Raw genomic sequence first — 18,777 nt, forward strand, 5'->3', positions numbered from 1 at the left:
ATTTGTCACATTATACAATACTTAAAGTATTGCGTCGAAACAATTAAGTAAACTCACCGGTTAGACAAGTTGTGTCAGCACAACTTCAGTATTCAGTTAGACAATAGATTTAGGACTTAGATGTAGGTCTAACATAAAAAATACATTAAAACCCAAGTGGGTAAACAAGTGTTTACATTAACACTTTCCAGAAGCTAAAATAAGCACTAAAAACTGTCCGAAACACACCTTAAATGCAGAATTCAGCATTTTTCAGCAAAATTCAGCACTTAAACATTAAAATAACAAGCAGAATTAACGATTAAGCATTCAGAATAACTTGTAAAGTGTCGGGAATGAAAACCTGTCACAAAAGGTACTTCATACCTTGTAAAACTCACTATTTAGCACTTTAACGAACCGACAACCGAACAGTTATCCGGACACTACCCAAAATACCAAAAATAGACTAGAAACATGTTTTTGATGTTTTAAAGCTAGTTATGGTGATAGAATACCTTAAAAATCATAAAAAAACACTTAAGCACACTAAACACCATGTTTAACTCCCCAACTTAGCTTCTAACCCCCAAAACTTCGAAAAACTTGCACTCTACCCCCCTGCTTAGGCCGACCCCTTAAGTGGCCCCACAACCTTCACCCTTGACCAAACCATTGTTTGGTCAAAGATGCTTTGACATATGACCCTAAGGTTAATGAGTTGTTGGAAGATTATAAGAGTGACCTAAGGGTGATAATCCTTATCATTTCCTCATTCAAAATTTTCATCTTCTTCCTCTCCCTTTCCTATTCTACTCTCGGCCTCAAGAGCACACACACGTACATCCATATTTTTCAAAGACTTTCAACAAGATCCAAGGTTATACAAAGGTGTATGTGTCACACCCCAACCGATGGCGGAATCATCGGGGCGCAACACTAGGCGAACCAGATTACTCAAGAGAATCTATAACAACTATTTAGTGACAATATTTAACTAGTTCATTATCCCATACTAATAAACAAATATTTCATTAAACAGTCATCACAGAGTTCAAATCTCTCAAACAAAATCCAATCCGACAACCTAGATTTTTATGGCTGGTTTCTAGACTTCCTATCCATTTGCAGCAAACAAACCATTAACCTATCACATACGTTAAAATAAAGTCAATACAATAATGTAAAGCTGAGTACACAAGTTGGCATAAGTATAGTATAAAAGCGTTTACGCATAACCGGCATGTAACACGTAACAGGCTAATCAAGTAACTATCACAATGATACAAGCTAACCACATGACTGCAAGTAGAGTATGCGCGACACATGTTCACCGAGGTGAACACGTGAAATAAAGTATGTGATCCTTAACAACCCCTGACTAAACAGGTGCTGAGTCCAAACTATAGTACTATCGTTGCTAAGGGCGGTCGAACAAGTCATCACTATGTAACATAGCAACAAGTATTCAACTAATCACGTATAGTATGCGAGTGAGGTTAGCGTTTATAAAGCGTTTAAGTGTTGTGTATTTTGATAGAGAACGCATGTAACACCCAAAATTGCGTTAAGCGGAAAAGGGTTCGAGTATACTCACAGTGTGTGTCTAGTAAGTAAACACGGCGTGAAATGGATTGAAGGGAGCGCCGGATCAGCTGCGTACGAGAACAGAAGCATAAGTCCTCCAAAGTACTGAAATGGTCGAAATCGAAGTCTCGGGTGGGAAACAGAGGCTTCGTACGAAGCCAGCGCCTTCGTACGAAAGGAGTCTTCGCACAAGTGATTCTTCCGTTGTCCAAAATCGAGTGTGCTTCGCGCCTGTCTTCGGAAAATCGAGTGTTCATCCCTCCAACCTTAAGCTACTAATTAAACTTAGAGTCGGAGAGGTCTTTGTTTGAGTAACGGATGAGAATTGGCCTGTAATGTGCGAAGTCAGTGCCTTCATATGAAGCCATGTGTGCCTTCGTATGAAGCCGGGCTTCGCACAGAACAGTCCAGCTCGCATTTGTGGCTGTTCTTGGCGTTCGGAGCTGTTTTCTCGTCTGAATCAGATGTGTTTTCGAGTCTTATTCGAGAGGGTTTCGACACCACTTCGTCCCACTATCCAGTGAACGAAATATGTGTCGGTTTTGGTCCGTTTTGTGTAAAAATCGAGTTCAAAAAGGGGTTTTAAAAGGTTTTCACTTAGATCTAATACTTGGTGAGTGTGAAATCCACAGATTTCTAACTTGGGAAGCCAAAGCTAAGCCCAATACACTCGGTTAAGTGTAGATCCGTGATAAAATAAGAAGATTTGATGAAAAAGATGAAGGTTTTCATGAAAATGGAGAAGCTATAGTGAAAAGATGAAGTTTAAATGAAAATAGAAGAGTTTTGATGAAATCAGAGTGAATCTTGTGGAAAATCGAAGTGGAAAACGTTGTGAAATCATGTAAAAATGTTAAATCTTACTTGAAAATGGTCGGACAACAATTCGGTAGCGTTTCGAAGCAAAAGGCAGCAAGTTATAATGAATGAAGAGGGCTTGGGTATTTATAGGAGAGTGGTGGAGTGTTGGTTCGAAGCTAGTTACCTTATGCGAAGGCCCTGCCTTCGTACGAAGCCATTGGTGTCACACCCCAACCGATAGCGGAATCATCTGGGCATGGAACTAGGCGAATCAGATTGTTCAAGAGAATCCATGACAACTAAATGGCGACAATATTTAATGCGTTCATTATCCCATACTAATAAACAATTACAATCACATAAGCTGTCACGAATTTCATGTTATCCCAAACAATACAAATCTGACAACCTAGATTTTAGGTGTGTTTCTAGACTTCCTAGCTTGATTTCATGTAGACTGCGACTAAACCTGCAACGTACGTTAAAACATCGTCAATACAAAAGTGTTGGCGAGTATACAAGTTTGATAGAGTAGCGTAAATAGTAAAAAGTGATGTGAATTACAAAATATATAAACGAGATACCTCAACATATATGCATACAAGACAAATACTACCAGCTAAGTCTCTCGAGCTGCGATTACAATTACTATTCAACCTAACTAGACCCCGTCGGGTTCTATAGTAGTATACTAGTTAAGGCGGGACCTTGCGAGTATAAGTCCTAACACATATGTAACTAGCATCACGTGTAAATATGCATAACAGTTATTCGCAAGTGATAAACAGTTTGATTGGATAATTCGTTTCGATAAATTTGATTTTGATAGGAACGTATGTTACACCCAAAATGCGATAAAAAGGGTTCGAGTATACTCACTGTCGATGTTCGGCAAGTAAACATAACTTGGTTGGATTGAAGGGAGCGCGTCTGAGATTAGCCTGATTACAGATTGATGGCGTAAGCGTTGAACAGTGCGTTAAACGATGAGAAGTGACTGTGTGTCGAATGGCAATCCGGTCGGATGGTAATTCGATCGGATGGCCGTTCGATCGGATGACAAGTTGTTCGGATGGTCATCCGATCGGGTGACCATTCGATTGGATTGTCATCTCGTTTGGTAAAGATGTGTTTGTGTATGATGGTTTGTCTTTTTTTTGAAGTTTTTGTTTTAGCATTTTGAAAACAGAGAAGTATCTCTACCCTTCAGGTCGATCGTTCGAACAGCGGTTCGATCGGGTGACGATCCGATTGGTTGGACACTTAGTGAGAACAAGTTCACAGCAGTTTGTCACTCGATCGGATTGCAATCCGATCGGGTGGCAATCCGTGGCAATCCGTATTGAACATGTTGAAAATTTTTTAAACGTTTGAAGTTCAAAACGCCACAGGGTCGGATGGTCGTTCGATCGGATGGCAATCCGATTGGACGGCAATCCGTTCGACGTTTAAAACTCTTGAAAAGTTGTAACATTGTTTAAGTGTGGGGCCAAGTGCAAGACGATCGGACGAAAATCCGTCCCGGCGGTCTGATCGTTTTGTCACTTGTTTGTTTTGAAAGTTTTGCAGTTTTCTCGAGGCGGTATGACCACGTGCCAAGCAACAGAACCCTATCAACACCCAGGTGATCCGATCGGGCAGGAATCACCCTAGTCTGGTCGGTCAGTTGTTCGAGATGATGGTTCGTGTTTAACCCGAGATCAGTTGTCTCGTTGATAGAACTCGGATCTTGAACCGACACAACACTAAAAAGAGTAGAAGATCAGAACGAGCTCCGATTCTATTGGTTTTGAGTGCATTTAGTGTAAAAGAGTTGAAAGGAATTTAGCAAACCATCTTTCAATCCTTTTTATCGTGAATATGTTCAGATCTATACAAGATCTTTGTTTATTCATGTGGAAATCGTTCATATCTAAGTTGTTCTTGGTGGGTTGAAGCCAAAACATGAAGTTCATAAGAACTCCATGATGACATCACCCTAGAGCACCTCAAATCCATTGATTTCATGGTTAAAAGTTAAGATTCAAAGGTGAAAAAGATGAAGAAGTGCGTGTAGATCATAGAAGTACAAGATTTGAGGTAGAAACTTACAGGAATCGCGAGAATTCGAGCGAAAATAGCCCCAAAGCGTGCTGGTCGAGTGAGAGCTGTCACGTCACTTGAACAGTGATGTGACAAGTGCTATTTATAGGTGAAGAGGAAAGAAGGTGATGGAAGGTGTCGGATCGGGTGGCACCTCAATTGGGTGGCAATCCGATCGGATGGCCATTCGATCGAATTGTCATTCGATCAAATGCCTCCGGCGAATTGAGTTTTGGCGTTTCGTTTCGATCGTGAAGCGTTTCGATAGTTTGGTCACACCTTTTCATAACCACATTCATATATTTATTATAATTATTAACATAGGGTCGTATAAATATCCACATTTCAAAGTCTGCGTTGCGACAATCGAGTTGCGCGTTTCGAATATGCGTTGCGTTGCGACACATCACGGCTGTTGAGGAGGGTAGAATAGGTCCTCACTCAATGTCATCGTGACTGTTAGTATGTGCGAGGTGATGTGTTATAGCGATAAAATATGCGTAATATGCGAAAATACTGCGAAGTAGCGATGTATTCGATATAGCTACATGATCCGAATCTCTAGTGCTAGGCGTAACGAGTATAACGAGTAGTAACAACGCACGATCGTGCGGGTTGTTACAGTCTCCCCTACTTTAGGAAATTTCGTCCCGAAATTAATCCGCAAGAAGGGTTGCGAGGATCGATATGAGTGGGAGTAGCAATAAAAGCGTCAAAATAAACGAGCGATCAATTGAAATCCGACGAGCGAGAACGTTGCAATGACTGACGAAGGCAGCGAGTAAGACGATTCGTATAACAAAAGATGGCAACACACGAAAAGCGATCCGAAAGTGTTTTGAATTCTCGAAAAGTTGGTTAATTCGAAAGGTTGGAGAAAACTTATTTATGAAAACTCTTCCCACAGTGCGGTGTCAAACTGTTTCGATGTTCCCACCAGCGCCGTGAGAGGAGTTTTATTAGGTTACTAAAAGATTTTAGGGTGATTAAAACTTGTTTGACGAAATTTTCACGTCACGTGGCATTAACATGAGTCGATTGTCACACCAACGTTACAAGAAAGTCTCGTTTTGTACAAAGATTTGACTAAATTTTCTTAGAAAAAGTCTGTAGGAAAAGCTTTGTTTACACAAGGGTTTTAAATAACATCAATGATTTTAAATTTTAAAATCAGCCCCGCATGGCACATTCCCACGAGAGTTCGACAATATGGTTAAAACACTTATATATAGGAAGTACCAGCGGCGTGTCCACCATGTTTTAGCCGTATGGCTTCCGTCCCGTGAGGCAGTGTCATGTGTGTCGACATAGTACTGATAGATTTCGATTCCCTCGGTCTAAGCGAAAGATGGTTGGACCAAGTGTAAGAGAGTGATTGGGCAAACTGAGCGATGAAGTTGTTTACGAACTCAGTTTAGCGATACGAGCGAGTGCGATAAACGATAAGCGGTACGCGAAAATTTGATAGCACAATATCAACATAATGAGTGAAGACGGCGCCGATAAGTGAAAAGCGATAGCGACAACCCTCGAGCGATAAGCGACGATCGATGCGTTGCAAGCGATGAGATCATGCGATTTGATTAGATTCAACACACCATAAATTTTAACTGACATTAAGCCCCACATGGCCTTTTTCCACGAAAGTCTGCTGATATGGCTAAAACACTTACATATAGGAAGTACCAGCGGCGTATCCACCATGTTTTATCCCTATCAGTTCCGTTTCGTGAAGCGAGGTCATGTTTGCTAACATAACACAGATAGCATAGATAATGGTAAGCGATAGCGATAAATGTTAAGCGATACACGATGAGCGATGGAGCAATACACAAGCGATAGAGCGATATACAAGCGATAGAGCGATACATACGATAAGTGATACACACGATAAGCGATACACACGATAAGCGATACACACGATGAGCGATACACACGATAAGCAATACACATAACCAGCAATTGAGCGAACCACACAATAAGCGATTGAGATTGTGAAGTAGATTCCAGCGATAATACGATTGCGAGCGTGTTTGACTTACAAAAAGTCTTAGCGATTACACGCTTTGAGTTGCGATTTGAGATTGTTACGCCTTGTGAGGTAGTTTAGGGTCTGTTTGGTATGGTGTAATGGAATAGATGAGGGAATGGAATGGACGAGGTAATGGAATGGTCTAAGGAATGAAATGGATCATTACATTCCATAGTCTTGTTTGGTTACCATACATGAAAGAAATAAATCATTACATTGTGTTGTTTGGTAGGTAAGAAAAGAGGAATGAATTAAATCGGTGATGGGTGGTGGCGGTGATCGGTGGCGGCTAGTGGCGGTGGCAGCGATGGGTGGCGGTGGCATCGATGGGTGGCGGGGGTCGGTGGTAGCAGTGGTGGGTGGCGGTGGTCGGTGGGTGACGGTTATTAGCGGTGGCGGCGGTGATGGTAGGGGTTGGCGGTGGTCTGCGGTGGCAGGTGGCGGCGATGGTGGTGGCGACGACGGTGGGTGGTGGTGGTTGACGGTAGCGGGTGGTGGCCACGGAGGATGGTGGTGGTGGTCGGGGGAGGGTGGCGGTCGTGGTTGGGGTGGCGGTTGTCGGTGGTTGTGTCACACCCCCAAAATCCACCCGCGGAGTACCACCGCTTGGGAGCGTGACTGACCAGGATCAAGCCATCAATCATATCAAACATAGCATGTAATGTAAAAGTAAATAATGTAAATCATCATGACATGATTGATGTTTCAAAACCAACATCGTTGAAGTAGCGGAAGCATAGTATGTAATCTCAAAATAAATGTAAGTTCGAATAACGTTCATGAATCCAAACCCACAACGCCCAGCTCCTCCCTGTGCAAGCTCCAGTATACCTAAGGTCCTGCAAGGCATGCAGCAAATAATCAACAAACTAGTTGAGCGAGTTCACAGCAAGTAAGTTCATAACATAATGCATAAGTGTAGCTAGTGGGGGCTTCCCATACTAGTGTATACTAAAGGTGGGGGCTTCCCATGTTCATCCTGGCTAATGAGGGCTTCTCATTAACGGTACTTACTAGACTAACTTCCGACCATGTGTTCTTCTTTACCGAGAACAGGAATACGTACAGGGTCACGTAGGCTTTACGTGACGTGCCCTTCCCCGAGGACAGTGGTACGCGTGGGGGCTACGTAGGCTTTACGCAGCGTGGCCTTCCGACCTGGAAGCCAGTGAATGGTATTGGGTTACGTAGGCTTTACGTAACGTGTCCTCCCGACCCGGGAGACAAATGGCAAACATACTGGGTTACGCAGGCTTTACGTAACGTGTCCTGACTAACCTGAGGACGATGGTCTATAGTCTGGTATATGCGTAAGTACGAGTAATCATTCCACATTTAACATATCCAACCCAATTCCCAACCCGGGAATCCCATGCCTTGGCTGTGTGAACTCACCTTGGTTTGCTCGGCAGATACACAAATAAAAGACTCTTGAACTAAGGGTGGTCAACCACGTCCTAACAGGGTTACCACACAAGTCAGGTTCGGTTCAAATGGTACACATATACATCATGGCAATCACGTATGCACGTAAACACATTAAGTACACTACTTGTGCTATTCGGATGGTTGGGCCAAAGAACTTGTGCGAGCCCAACCATCTTGTGCGATGTGAGTCTAGGCCCAAACCTAACCCGACCCAATGAAATAACAACTCAATTATAATGTTCGTTGTTCCAATAACAATCGGCCCCAAAATAAAACAAGTAATAAACATCTTGTGTGATCAGTTCATGTTGTGCGATCATATAGCAGCCCAACCCAACATTCCATCCGGCCCAAACATTCAAATAACACATGTGCGGCCCAAATGACGTAACAGTCAGCTTGTGCGGTTGGTGTGTGCTTGTGCGAGTGATCTGGATTGTACGACTGGAATCGGGCTTGTGCGCCTAGACATTTTGGGCTGTCCGGCCCAGCAGTCTTAACTATGTTACAGCCGATAAAGCCCAATGAGCCTTGTGCGACCGGTAATCTCTTGTGTGATCGGACCTGTTTGTGCGAACCGTGACCCTTGTACGTTTGGGCCTGCTTGTGCGTGTGGTCCATTTGTGCGATTAGACCACCTTGTGTGATTGGACTTCTTGTACACCAAGAAGTCTTGTGCGATCGGTTGAACTAACTCCACCATTTAAGCAAACCGGTTACAGCCATCAATAGTTTCCAAACTTAACCAAATCAATTAACAATTAATCTATTTCAAATCATGCTCAAACTCGATCAAATGGGGGTTTTAACATTCTAAATCTCATGAACCCTAAAATCATATCATAAGTCAATCTCTAACAATTTATATGAACATATGACCTAGAACATCAACCCATCCGATTTACTTAGCACATTATCCATCTAAGATCCGATTACATGAGCATACACATATGACCGATTATCAAGACACTACTTAGCACCAAACGATTAACAGAAATACCAATCATCATCAACGATCATGCATACTAGCAAAGTATAAACATTATTGAACTTGCAATTAAAGTGCACAAGGGATCCGATTATCAAAACATTATCATACAACATGGATAATCATAAGTCATCGATCACACATAACATCAATACAATAAGCATACCAATTACTAACCGGATTAGGGGAAAGAACGAAGATTGATCTTGTGCCGTCGGTTTCTAGTCACACCGAGAGGGAGAAGTCGTCTAGGGTTCTTGGTGTGTGTGTGTGATAATTGCCAAAAATGTGAGAAACTACAAAACACTCTAATGATATTCGTGGGAGTGTAGTGGGCCGAAACCCCTCATGGGCCGCCCTATTGGTCCATGCATAAGGTGTAAAGCCCAACGGCTTTGTGCGATCCAATGTAGGTGTGTGTGTGTGTTGTGCGTTTCTTGTGCGGTTCGGTACATACATACATACAATATTATCACAACACATGTTTCACAAAGATCACATAACACACAATAACACGACATTTATTAAATCCCAACATATAATTTGGTCCACATATGCACATAGCGTTACACAAAGCGAGTCTAAAGTTCGAGTTGTCACATTATCCCCAACTAATTGGAAATTTCGTCCCGAAATTTGGTATGCACTCACTGAGGAAGCTAGGTAAACTGTACTGTTCACTAGTTTTCCTGGGGTGTCACATCCTCCCCCCGTTGATCTGGAATTTCGTCCCGAAATTCCGAAGTAGTAGCTTCAGCCTCAGTAGTGGTAGCATTGGTTTCGAATAACTGGGGGTACTTTTCTGTCATCCTGTCTTCGCGTTCCCAGGTGTACTCTGGGCCACGTTTGGAGTTCCAACGAACTCGAACAAGAGGGATTCTCTTGTGTTTGAGGACCTTCACATCCCGGTCCGTGATTTCTACTGGTTCCTCAACGAACTCCAACCGCTCGTCGATAGTGAGTTCCTTAAAAGGAATGATGAGGTTTTCATCAGATAGGCACTTCTTTAGGTTCGAAACATGAAAGACATTGTGAACTGCCCCGAGTTCGGCTGGTAGGTTCAACTTGTATGCAACTTTGCCAACCTTTTCTATGATTTCGAAGGGTCCGACGTATCGCGGATTCAGTTTGCCCCGTTTGCCAAAACGTACCACACCCTTCCAGGGTGAGACTTTCAACAAAACCCGGTCCCCGACCTCAAATTCCAAAGGCTTTCTACGCTTGTCCGCGTAGGCTTTCTGACGGTCGCGTGCTGCCGCCATGTGTTGTCGTATCTGTGCAATCTTTTCTGTGGCGTCCACAACAATCTCTGGACCCGTGATCTGACTATCTCCCACCTCTGCCCAACAGAGAGGTGACCGGCATTTACGCCCGTACAATGCCTCGAATGGAGCGGCTTGAATGCTGGTGTGATAACTATTATTGTAAGAAAACTCCACCAAAGGGAGGTGCTTTTCCCAGCCGTTGCCGAAATCGATAACGCATGCCCGAAGCATGTCTTCGAGAGTTTGGATCGTACGCTCAGACTGCCCATCCGTCTGAGGGTGGTATGCTGTGCTCATGTCTAACCTTGAGCCGAAAGATTTATGCATTGCTTGCCAAAGTTCTGACGTGAATCGTGCATCGCGATCCGAAATGATAGACGTGGGCACCCCGTGCCTTGAAACAACTTCTTTAAGATAGACGTCTGCGAGAGTGGAGAACTTGTCTGTTTCCTTTATAGGTAGAAAGTGTGCAGACTTGGTGAGTCGATCAACTATGACCCATATCGTATCGTTCCCACGCTGGGATCTAGGTAGGCCTGTAACAAAATCCATGGAAATTTCTTCCCATTTCCACTGAGGTATCTTAGGCTGTTGAAGTAGGCCAGCTGGTTTCTGATATTCGACCTTGACTCTCGCACAAGTCAAGCACTTTCCAACGTACGTAGCAATGTGGGCCTTCATGCTAGGCCACCAATAAGTAGTACTGATGTCGTGGTACATTTTATCCGACCCTGGATGTACCGAGTAGCGAGACTTGTGAGCTTCATCCATTACAAGTTCGCGTAAACCGCCATAAAGAGGGACCCAGATCCGGCCCGTTACATAGTATGCGCCGTCTGCCTTCTGTTCCATTTGCTGTCGTGAACCGCGTAAGGCTTCAGCCTTGACGTTTTCGGGCTTCAATGCTTCTACCTGAGCATTTCGTATCTGTGCTGGAAGGCTAGACTGAATCGTAAGCTGTAGCGCTCGCACGCGCTTCGGTAAAGTGTCCTTTCGACTGAGGGCGTCAGCCACAACATTGGCTTTGCCTGGATGATACTTGATAGCGCATTCATAATCGTTAAGTAACTCGACCCATCGTCGTTGACGCATGTTCAAATCCTTCTGCTTAAGGATATGCTCGAGACTCCTGTGATCGGTGTAAATCGTGCACCTGGTACCGTACAGGTAGTGTCGCCATATCTTAAGCGCGAAAACCACAGCTCCCAGCTCTAAATCGTGCGTCGTGTAGTTCCGTTCATGAACCTTTAGCTGACGAGAGGCGTAGGCAATCACTTTATCCCGCTGCATCAATACGCATCCCAGACCCTGTATTGATGCGTCACAATATACTACGAAGTCATCTGTGCCCTCTGGCAATGAAAGAATAGGTGCACTGCAAAGCCTATCCTTTAGATACTGAAAAGCAGTTTCCTGCGTGTTGCTCCAACGGTAGGTGACACCCTTCTGTGTCAGTAGTGTGAGTGGCTGCGCAATCTTCGAGAAATCCTTAATAAACCGTCTGTAATAACCTGCCAGACCCAAGAATTGGCGTATTTCTGTCGGCGTACGCGGTGCAGGCCAGTTTCTGATCGAGTCTACCTTGGATGGATCGACATGGATCCCATCCTTGTTCACCACGTGGCCTAAGAAGTGGACTTCACGAAGCCAGAAGTCGCATTTAGAAAGCTTGGCGTACAACTGTTCCTTCCGTAGGAGTTCCAAAATAAGGCGAAGATGCTGCTCGTGTTCCTCCTGACTCTTGGAGTAAATCAGAATGTCGTCGATGAATACTATGACGAACTTGTCAAGATAGGGTTTGCACACCCTGTTCATCAGATCCATAAATACGGCAGGCGCGTTCGTTAACCCGAATGGCATGACGAGAAACTCGTAGTGACCGTAACGAGTTCTGAAGGCTGTCTTGGAGACGTCCTCATCCCGGACTCTCAGCTGATGGTACCCCGACCTCAAATCTATATTCGAATAGTAGCACGACCCTTGCAACTGGTCGAATAAGTCATCTATGCGTGGAAGAGGATAACGGTTCTTCACCGTCACCTTGTTGAGTTCACGGTAGTCAATGCACATCCTGAACGTACCGTCTTTCTTCTTCACGAAAAGCACTGGAGCTCCCCAAGGCGAAGAGCTTGGACGAATAAAGCCCTTTTCCAAGAGCTCTTGCAGTTGTTTTGACAGTTCCTCCAATTCTGATGGAGCTAGACGATATGGTGCGCGAGCTATGGGTGCTGCTCCTGGAGCGAGGTCGATCTGAAATTCAACCTGACGATGAGGCGGTAAGCCAGGTAAGTCTTCAGGAAACACCTGAGGGTAATCACGTACAATTGGAATATCCTCCAATTTCTTTTCCTTTGCTGATGCATCTGAAACAAGAGCCAAAATGGCTGTGTGCCCCTTTCGTAAGCATTTCTGAGCCTTCAAGAAAGAGATGATGCCAACCACAGCACCACTCTTGTCGCCTTGAACTTCTAGAGCTTCCTGACCCGAACGAGGAATACGAATAACCTTCTCGCTGCATAAAATTTCTGCCTGGTGTTGGGACAACCAATCCATCCCAATCACGACGTCGAAGCTACCCAAAACTATGGGAATGAGGTCGATCGTGAAAGCTTGACCAGCTAGGATAAGATTACAACCCTGAACTACGTGCGTGGCTTCTAGACTTTTACCGTTAGCTAACTCTACTACGTGTTTGGTGGGTAAAAGTGTTGGTGCACGTTTTAGCAGTTGACACATTTTCACAGACATATAGCTTGTATCCGCACCCGAATCAAACAAAACAGTAACGTAAATATTGTCGAGGAGAAACTTACCCATAACAACGTTGGGATCGTTCACTGCGTCGCCCCGACCTAGTACGAATGCACGACCACGAGCTTCATTGCCGTTGTTGTTGTTTCCCCCATTGTTGTTATTCCCGTTGCCCTGGTTGTTGTTGTTGCGATTCTGGTTCAGCTGAGGGCAATCTCGTTTGAAATGACCTTCAGCCCCACACTGGAAACATCCCCGGTTTCCACGCTGTGGCTGCTGCTGCTGATTCTGGTTCTGTGGAGCTGATTGCTGAGGCTGCTGATTCTGATTTGCAGGACGAGGGCTCCTACAGTCTTTAGCCTCGTGCCCCATCTTAAGACACCTTTGACAGCGACCCTTGTTACACGGGCCGTGGTGATGCCTGTTGCAGTTGTGGCACCTAGGTTGACTACCCTGATATCTCCTCTGTCTGTGACTACCAGAGGACTGCTGACTGGGACTCTGATAGTGGTCAATCTTCTGTTGCTGAGCTTGTGGCTGAACGGATGCTGAACTTTTGCTAGAATCTCCATCCCATTTTCTTTTACTGTCACCAGATGTAGCAGGAGTAGCTGAAGTGGTGACGTTAGCAGTAGCATTAACACGCTTGGGCAGTTTATTCTGATCCACTGCCTGATCGGTGATACGGTGAGCGAGGCGCTGAATTTCCTGGATGTTTTCGAGATTAGCCGACGTCACGTGGCTCTGAATTTCTGGCGCTAACCCCTTGAGATACAACTCAATGCGCTTGTATGGAGGGTCCACCATAGTTGGACACAGAACGGCCAGCTCATTCGACCGTTTGGTATATGCTTCGATTTCTGACCCAACCATCTTCAGATTGTACAGCTCGTCTTCCAACTTGTGAATATCCTCACGCGTACAGTACTCACGCTTGATGAGTTCCTTGAAATCGTTCCATGGGGTGGCGTTAGCAGCTGCCAACCCTAAAATCTGAACTTGGGCGTTCCACCAAGTCAGTGCTATCCCTTCCAAAGTGCCGGTGGCAAACTTGACCTTGCGAGCCTCAGGGCACTCGCACATTTCGAACACTGATTCTAGCTTTTCAAACCAATGGAGGAGTCCCACTGCCCCCTCTGTGCCACTGAAGGAATTTGGACGACAGTCCATGAAGTTCTTGAATGTGCAGACAGGCTGCTGCGCGTGTTGACCTATTGTGTACGAATAGGACGAAGTTAAATACGAGAGTTAATGTAGGATCTAAAGATCCTAGTGTGTGCCTATACTGCAGGGTATACTACCTGCTTGAGCTGCTGCAACTGCCGCAGCAACTTGAGCTTGAACAAGAGCCTCTAGCTGGGCTTGTGTCATGTTGATTCTTCCAGACATGATCTTCATAGTAACAAGTAGCATACATAAGAATGGTTCGCGAGTAGGGCGATGACAGAAAAGTGTAAGCACGTAGAGTTTCTCATGCTATAATATCATGTGTATCTAAACGTAATGCGAGCAAAGTTCTAAGCAGTTCTAGCAAACAGGCAATAAACATAACCTTATTACCTAGAATGTCGAGTCTTGCACGTGGAGCGAAGCGTCGTTGTGGATCGTTGAGAGCACTGTTCTGGTTATAGTCCGGTTTTAATAAAAACGTTTTCCCATATTAAAACCAAGTTCTCTATAACCAATGGCTCTGATACCAATCTGTCACACCCCCAAAATCCACCCGCGGAGTACCACCGCTTGGGAGCGTGACTGACCAGGATCAAGCCATCAATCATATCAAACATAGCATGTAATGTAAAAGTAAATAATGTAAATCATCATGACATGATTGATGTTTCAAAACCAACATCGTTTAAGTAGCGGAAGCATAGTATGTAATCTCAAAATAAATGTAAGTTCGAATAACGTTCATGAATCCAAACCCACAACGCCCAGCTCCTCCCTGTGCAAGCTCCAGCATACCTAAGGTCCTGCAAGGCATGCAGCAAATAATCAACAAACTAGTTGAGCGAGTTCACAGCAAGTAAGTTCATAACATAATGCATAAGTGTAGCTAGTGGGGGCTTCCCATACTAGTGTATACTAAAGGTGGGGGCTTCCCATGTTCATCCTGGCTAATGAGGGCTTCTCATTAACGGTACTTACTAGACTAACTTCCGACCATGTGTTCTTCTTTACCGAGAACAGGAATACGTACAGGGTCACGTAGGCTTTACGTGACGTGCCCTTCCCCGAGGACAGTGGTACGCGTGGGGGCTACGTAGGCTTTACGCAGCGTGGCCTTCCGACCTGGAAGCCAGTGAATGGTATTGGGTTACGTAGGCTTTACGTAACGTGTCCTCCCGACCCGGGAGACAAATGGCAAACATACTGGGTTACGCAGGCTTTACGTAACGTGTCCTGACTAACCTGAGGACGATGGTCTATAGTCTGGTATATGCGTAAGTACGAGTAATCATTCCACATTTAACATATCCAACCCAATTCCCAACCCGGGAATCCCATGCCTTGGCTGTGTGAACTCACCTTGGTTTGCTCGGCAGATACACAAATAAAAGACTCTTGAACTAAGGGTGGTCAACCACGTCCTAACAGGGTTACCACACAAGTCAGGTTCGGTTCAAATGGTACACATATACATCATGGCAATCACGTATGCACGTAAACACATTAAGTACACTACTTGTGCTATTCGGATGGTTGGGCCAAAGAACTTGTGCGAGCCCAACCATCTTGTGCGATGTGAGTCTAGGCCCAAACCTAACCCGACCCAATGAAATAACAACTCAATTATAATGTTCGTTGTTCCAATAACAATCGGCCCCAAAATAAAACAAGTAATAAACATCTTGTGTGATCAGTTCATGTTGTGCGATCATATAGCAGCCCAACCCAACATTCCATCCGGCCCAAACATTCAAATAACACATGTGCGGCCCAAATGACGTAACAGTCAGCTTGTGCGGTTGGTGTGTGCTTGTGCGAGTGATCTGGATTGTACGACTGGAATCGGGCTTGTGCGCCTGGACATTTTGGGCTGTCCGGCCCAGCAGTCTTAACTATGTTACAGCCGATAAAGCCCAATGAGCCTTGTGCGACCGGTAATCTCTTGTGTGATCGGACCTGTTTGTGCGAACCGTGACCCTTGTACGTTTGGGCCTGCTTGTGCGTGTGGTCCATTTGTGCGATTAGACCACCTTGTGTGATTGGACTTCTTGTACACCAAGAAGTCTTGTGCGATCGGTTGAACTAACTCCACCATTTAAGCAAACCGGTTACAGCCATCAATAGTTTCCAAACTTAACCAAATCAATTAACAATTAATCTATTTCAAATCATGCTCAAACTCGATCAAATGGGGGTTTTAACATTCTAAATCTCATGAACCCTAAAATCATATCATAAGTCAATCTCTAACAATTTATATGAACATATGACCTAGAACATCAACCCATCCGATTTACTTAGCACATTATCCATCTAAGATCCGATTACATGAGCATACACATATGACCGATTATCAAGACACTACTTAGCACCAAACGATTAACAGAAATACCAATCATCATCAACGATCATGCATACTAGCAAAGTATAAACATTATTGAACTTGCAATTAAAGTGCACAAGGGATCCGATTATCAAAACATTATCATACAACATGGATAATCATAAGTCATCGATCACACATAACATCAATACAATAAGCATACCAATTACTAACCGGATTAGGGGAAAGAACGAAGATTGATCTTGTGCCGTCGGTTTCTAGTCACACCGAGAGGGAGAAGTCGTCTAGGGTTCTTGGTGTGTGTGTGTGATAATTGCCAAAAATGTGAGAAACTACAAAACACTCTAATGATATTCGTGGGAGTGTAGTGGGCCGAAACCCCTCATGGGCCGCCCTATTGGTCCATGCATAAGGTGTAAAGCCCAACGGCTTTGTGCGATCCAATGTAGGTGTGTGTGTGTGTTGTGCGTTTCTTGTGCGGTTCGGTACATACATACATACAATATTATCACAACACATGTTTCACAAAGATCACATAACACACAATAACAAGACATTTATTAAATCCCAACATATAATTTGGTCCACATATGCACATAGCATTACACAAAGCGAGTCTAAAGTTCGAGTTGTCACATTATCCCCAACTAATTGGAAATTTCGTCCCGAAATTTGGTATGCACTCACTGAGGAAGCTAGGTAAACTGTACTGTTCACTAGTTTTCCTGGGGTGTCACAGGTTGCGGGTGGCGGCGATGGTGGTCGATGGTGGTGGCGACAACGACGGTGGGTGGTGATGGGCGACGGTAGCGGGAGGTGGCCATGGAGGATGGTGGTGGTGGCCTCAAAGGGTAGAGGTAGTGGTTGGGGTGACGGTGGTCAGTGGTGGCGGCGATGATAGTCGATGGTGATGGTGACGGGTGGTAGTGGCGGCGACGACAATGGGTGGTGGTGGTCGACGGTAGCGGGTGGTGGCAGCGGAGGATGGTGGTGGTGGTCGGCGGAGGGTGGCGGTAGTGGTCGGGGTGGCGGTGGTTTGTGATGGCGTGTGGCAGCGATGGTAGTCGATGGCGGTGGCGGCGGGCGACGGTGGCGGCGGAGGACGGTGGTGGTGGTCGGCGGAGGTTGGTGGCGGGTGGTGATGACGGTAGGTGGTTGTGGTAGATGGTGGAGGTGATGGGCGGTGTTTGTGACGTAGGCTAAGAGAGGGAATGGAATGAAAAAAAACAGGGGGGGTGGATGGAATGAATTTGAGGGAATGGAATGACTTATGTAATGGGTGATTCTATTACGTTGACCAACCAAACACACTTTTTTTCATTCCCTCGCAATAGTTCATTCCATTCCACCACCCATTCTTTCATACCAAACACTACCTTAGTGTGTTGAAAATAGATTTAATATTATACTTGGTCTAATAACGTTCAACTTGTATGGCACTTTCTTCACAGGACATTGGTTGGCATGGCGAAGCACTTATATATAGGAAGTACCAGCGGCGTATCCACCATGCTTCAACCACACGCCTCTGCACCGTGAATAGGTGTCACACTGTGTCGACATGGTCAAGACGCTTATATATAGGAAGTACCAGTGGCGTATCCACCACGCTTAACCATGCTTTTAACGTTATGGCATCATTGAAATTCATTACGATCTCCATGCACTGATCACAGTAATCCCGTGTGCACCCGTGATTAATTTTTCCCTTGCGCGTTTTATCGTAATTCATCCCAAGGATGCATAGTAGGGGTAGAACACATTATATAGTACATAGTGCTAGTAATTTGTCGGTGCACGAGTGCGAGAGAAATGAGAGATAAATAGAGTCCACATTGCGTCGAGAAATAGAACAAGTTCAACATATAAAGGAAATTAACGGCGTAAATCGTATCACTACAACAACATTGGAAGCATAACTAATGTTGTTGTGGAGGGCTTCTGCGGAGACTGCGATCGTTGCTGAAATTCCTCAAGTCTGCAGCCCCGTGCGGCAGTGCTGGGTAAGATGACCATACCAGTTGCAATTTGCGCAACAGCGACAGTTAGCTTCTGGCGGTGATGATACGTACACGTGAGACACAGGGGATGAGTTCCTTTGTAGTCGCGCTTCGAGTGAACTGGAATTTCTTGGAGAGGTTCTGGTTGCAACAGTTCAGTTGTTGAAGAGTTTGGGCTCATGGTCTTTCGTTTGCGGCTGAGCTGGGCTTCCTGAAGCGATGCGTTATTATTGGAGGATTCGTCTGAGGACTCACTTGAAGGATCATCGGTAGAGTCATCGGAGGAATCGTCGGAAGAATCGATGACGATTGCTTGGTGAGCTTGTTTGACAGGGTTCTTAGAGAAGAAT

The 18,777-nt window shown here is 44.8% G+C and overlaps 1 protein-coding gene across 1 annotated transcript; it reads left to right on the forward strand.

The window, feature by feature from the left end:
* The first annotated feature begins 6,743 nt into the window (after window positions 1-6,743).
* Window positions 6,744-17,325, forward strand: LOC110886892 (glycine-rich RNA-binding protein GRP2A-like). The gene is made up of 2 exons (XM_022134800.1): window positions 6,744-6,914; window positions 17,167-17,325. The coding sequence occupies exons 1-2, from the start codon at window positions 6,744-6,746 to the stop codon at window positions 17,323-17,325; spliced, it is 330 nt and encodes a 109-aa protein (XP_021990492.1).
* Window positions 17,326-18,777: the final 1,452 nt, after the last annotated feature.

Source organism: Helianthus annuus, chromosome 1 (assembly GCF_002127325.2).
Source record: "Helianthus annuus cultivar XRQ/B chromosome 1, HanXRQr2.0-SUNRISE, whole genome shotgun sequence".
In the NCBI taxonomy this organism is placed as follows: domain Eukaryota; kingdom Viridiplantae; phylum Streptophyta; class Magnoliopsida; order Asterales; family Asteraceae; genus Helianthus; species Helianthus annuus.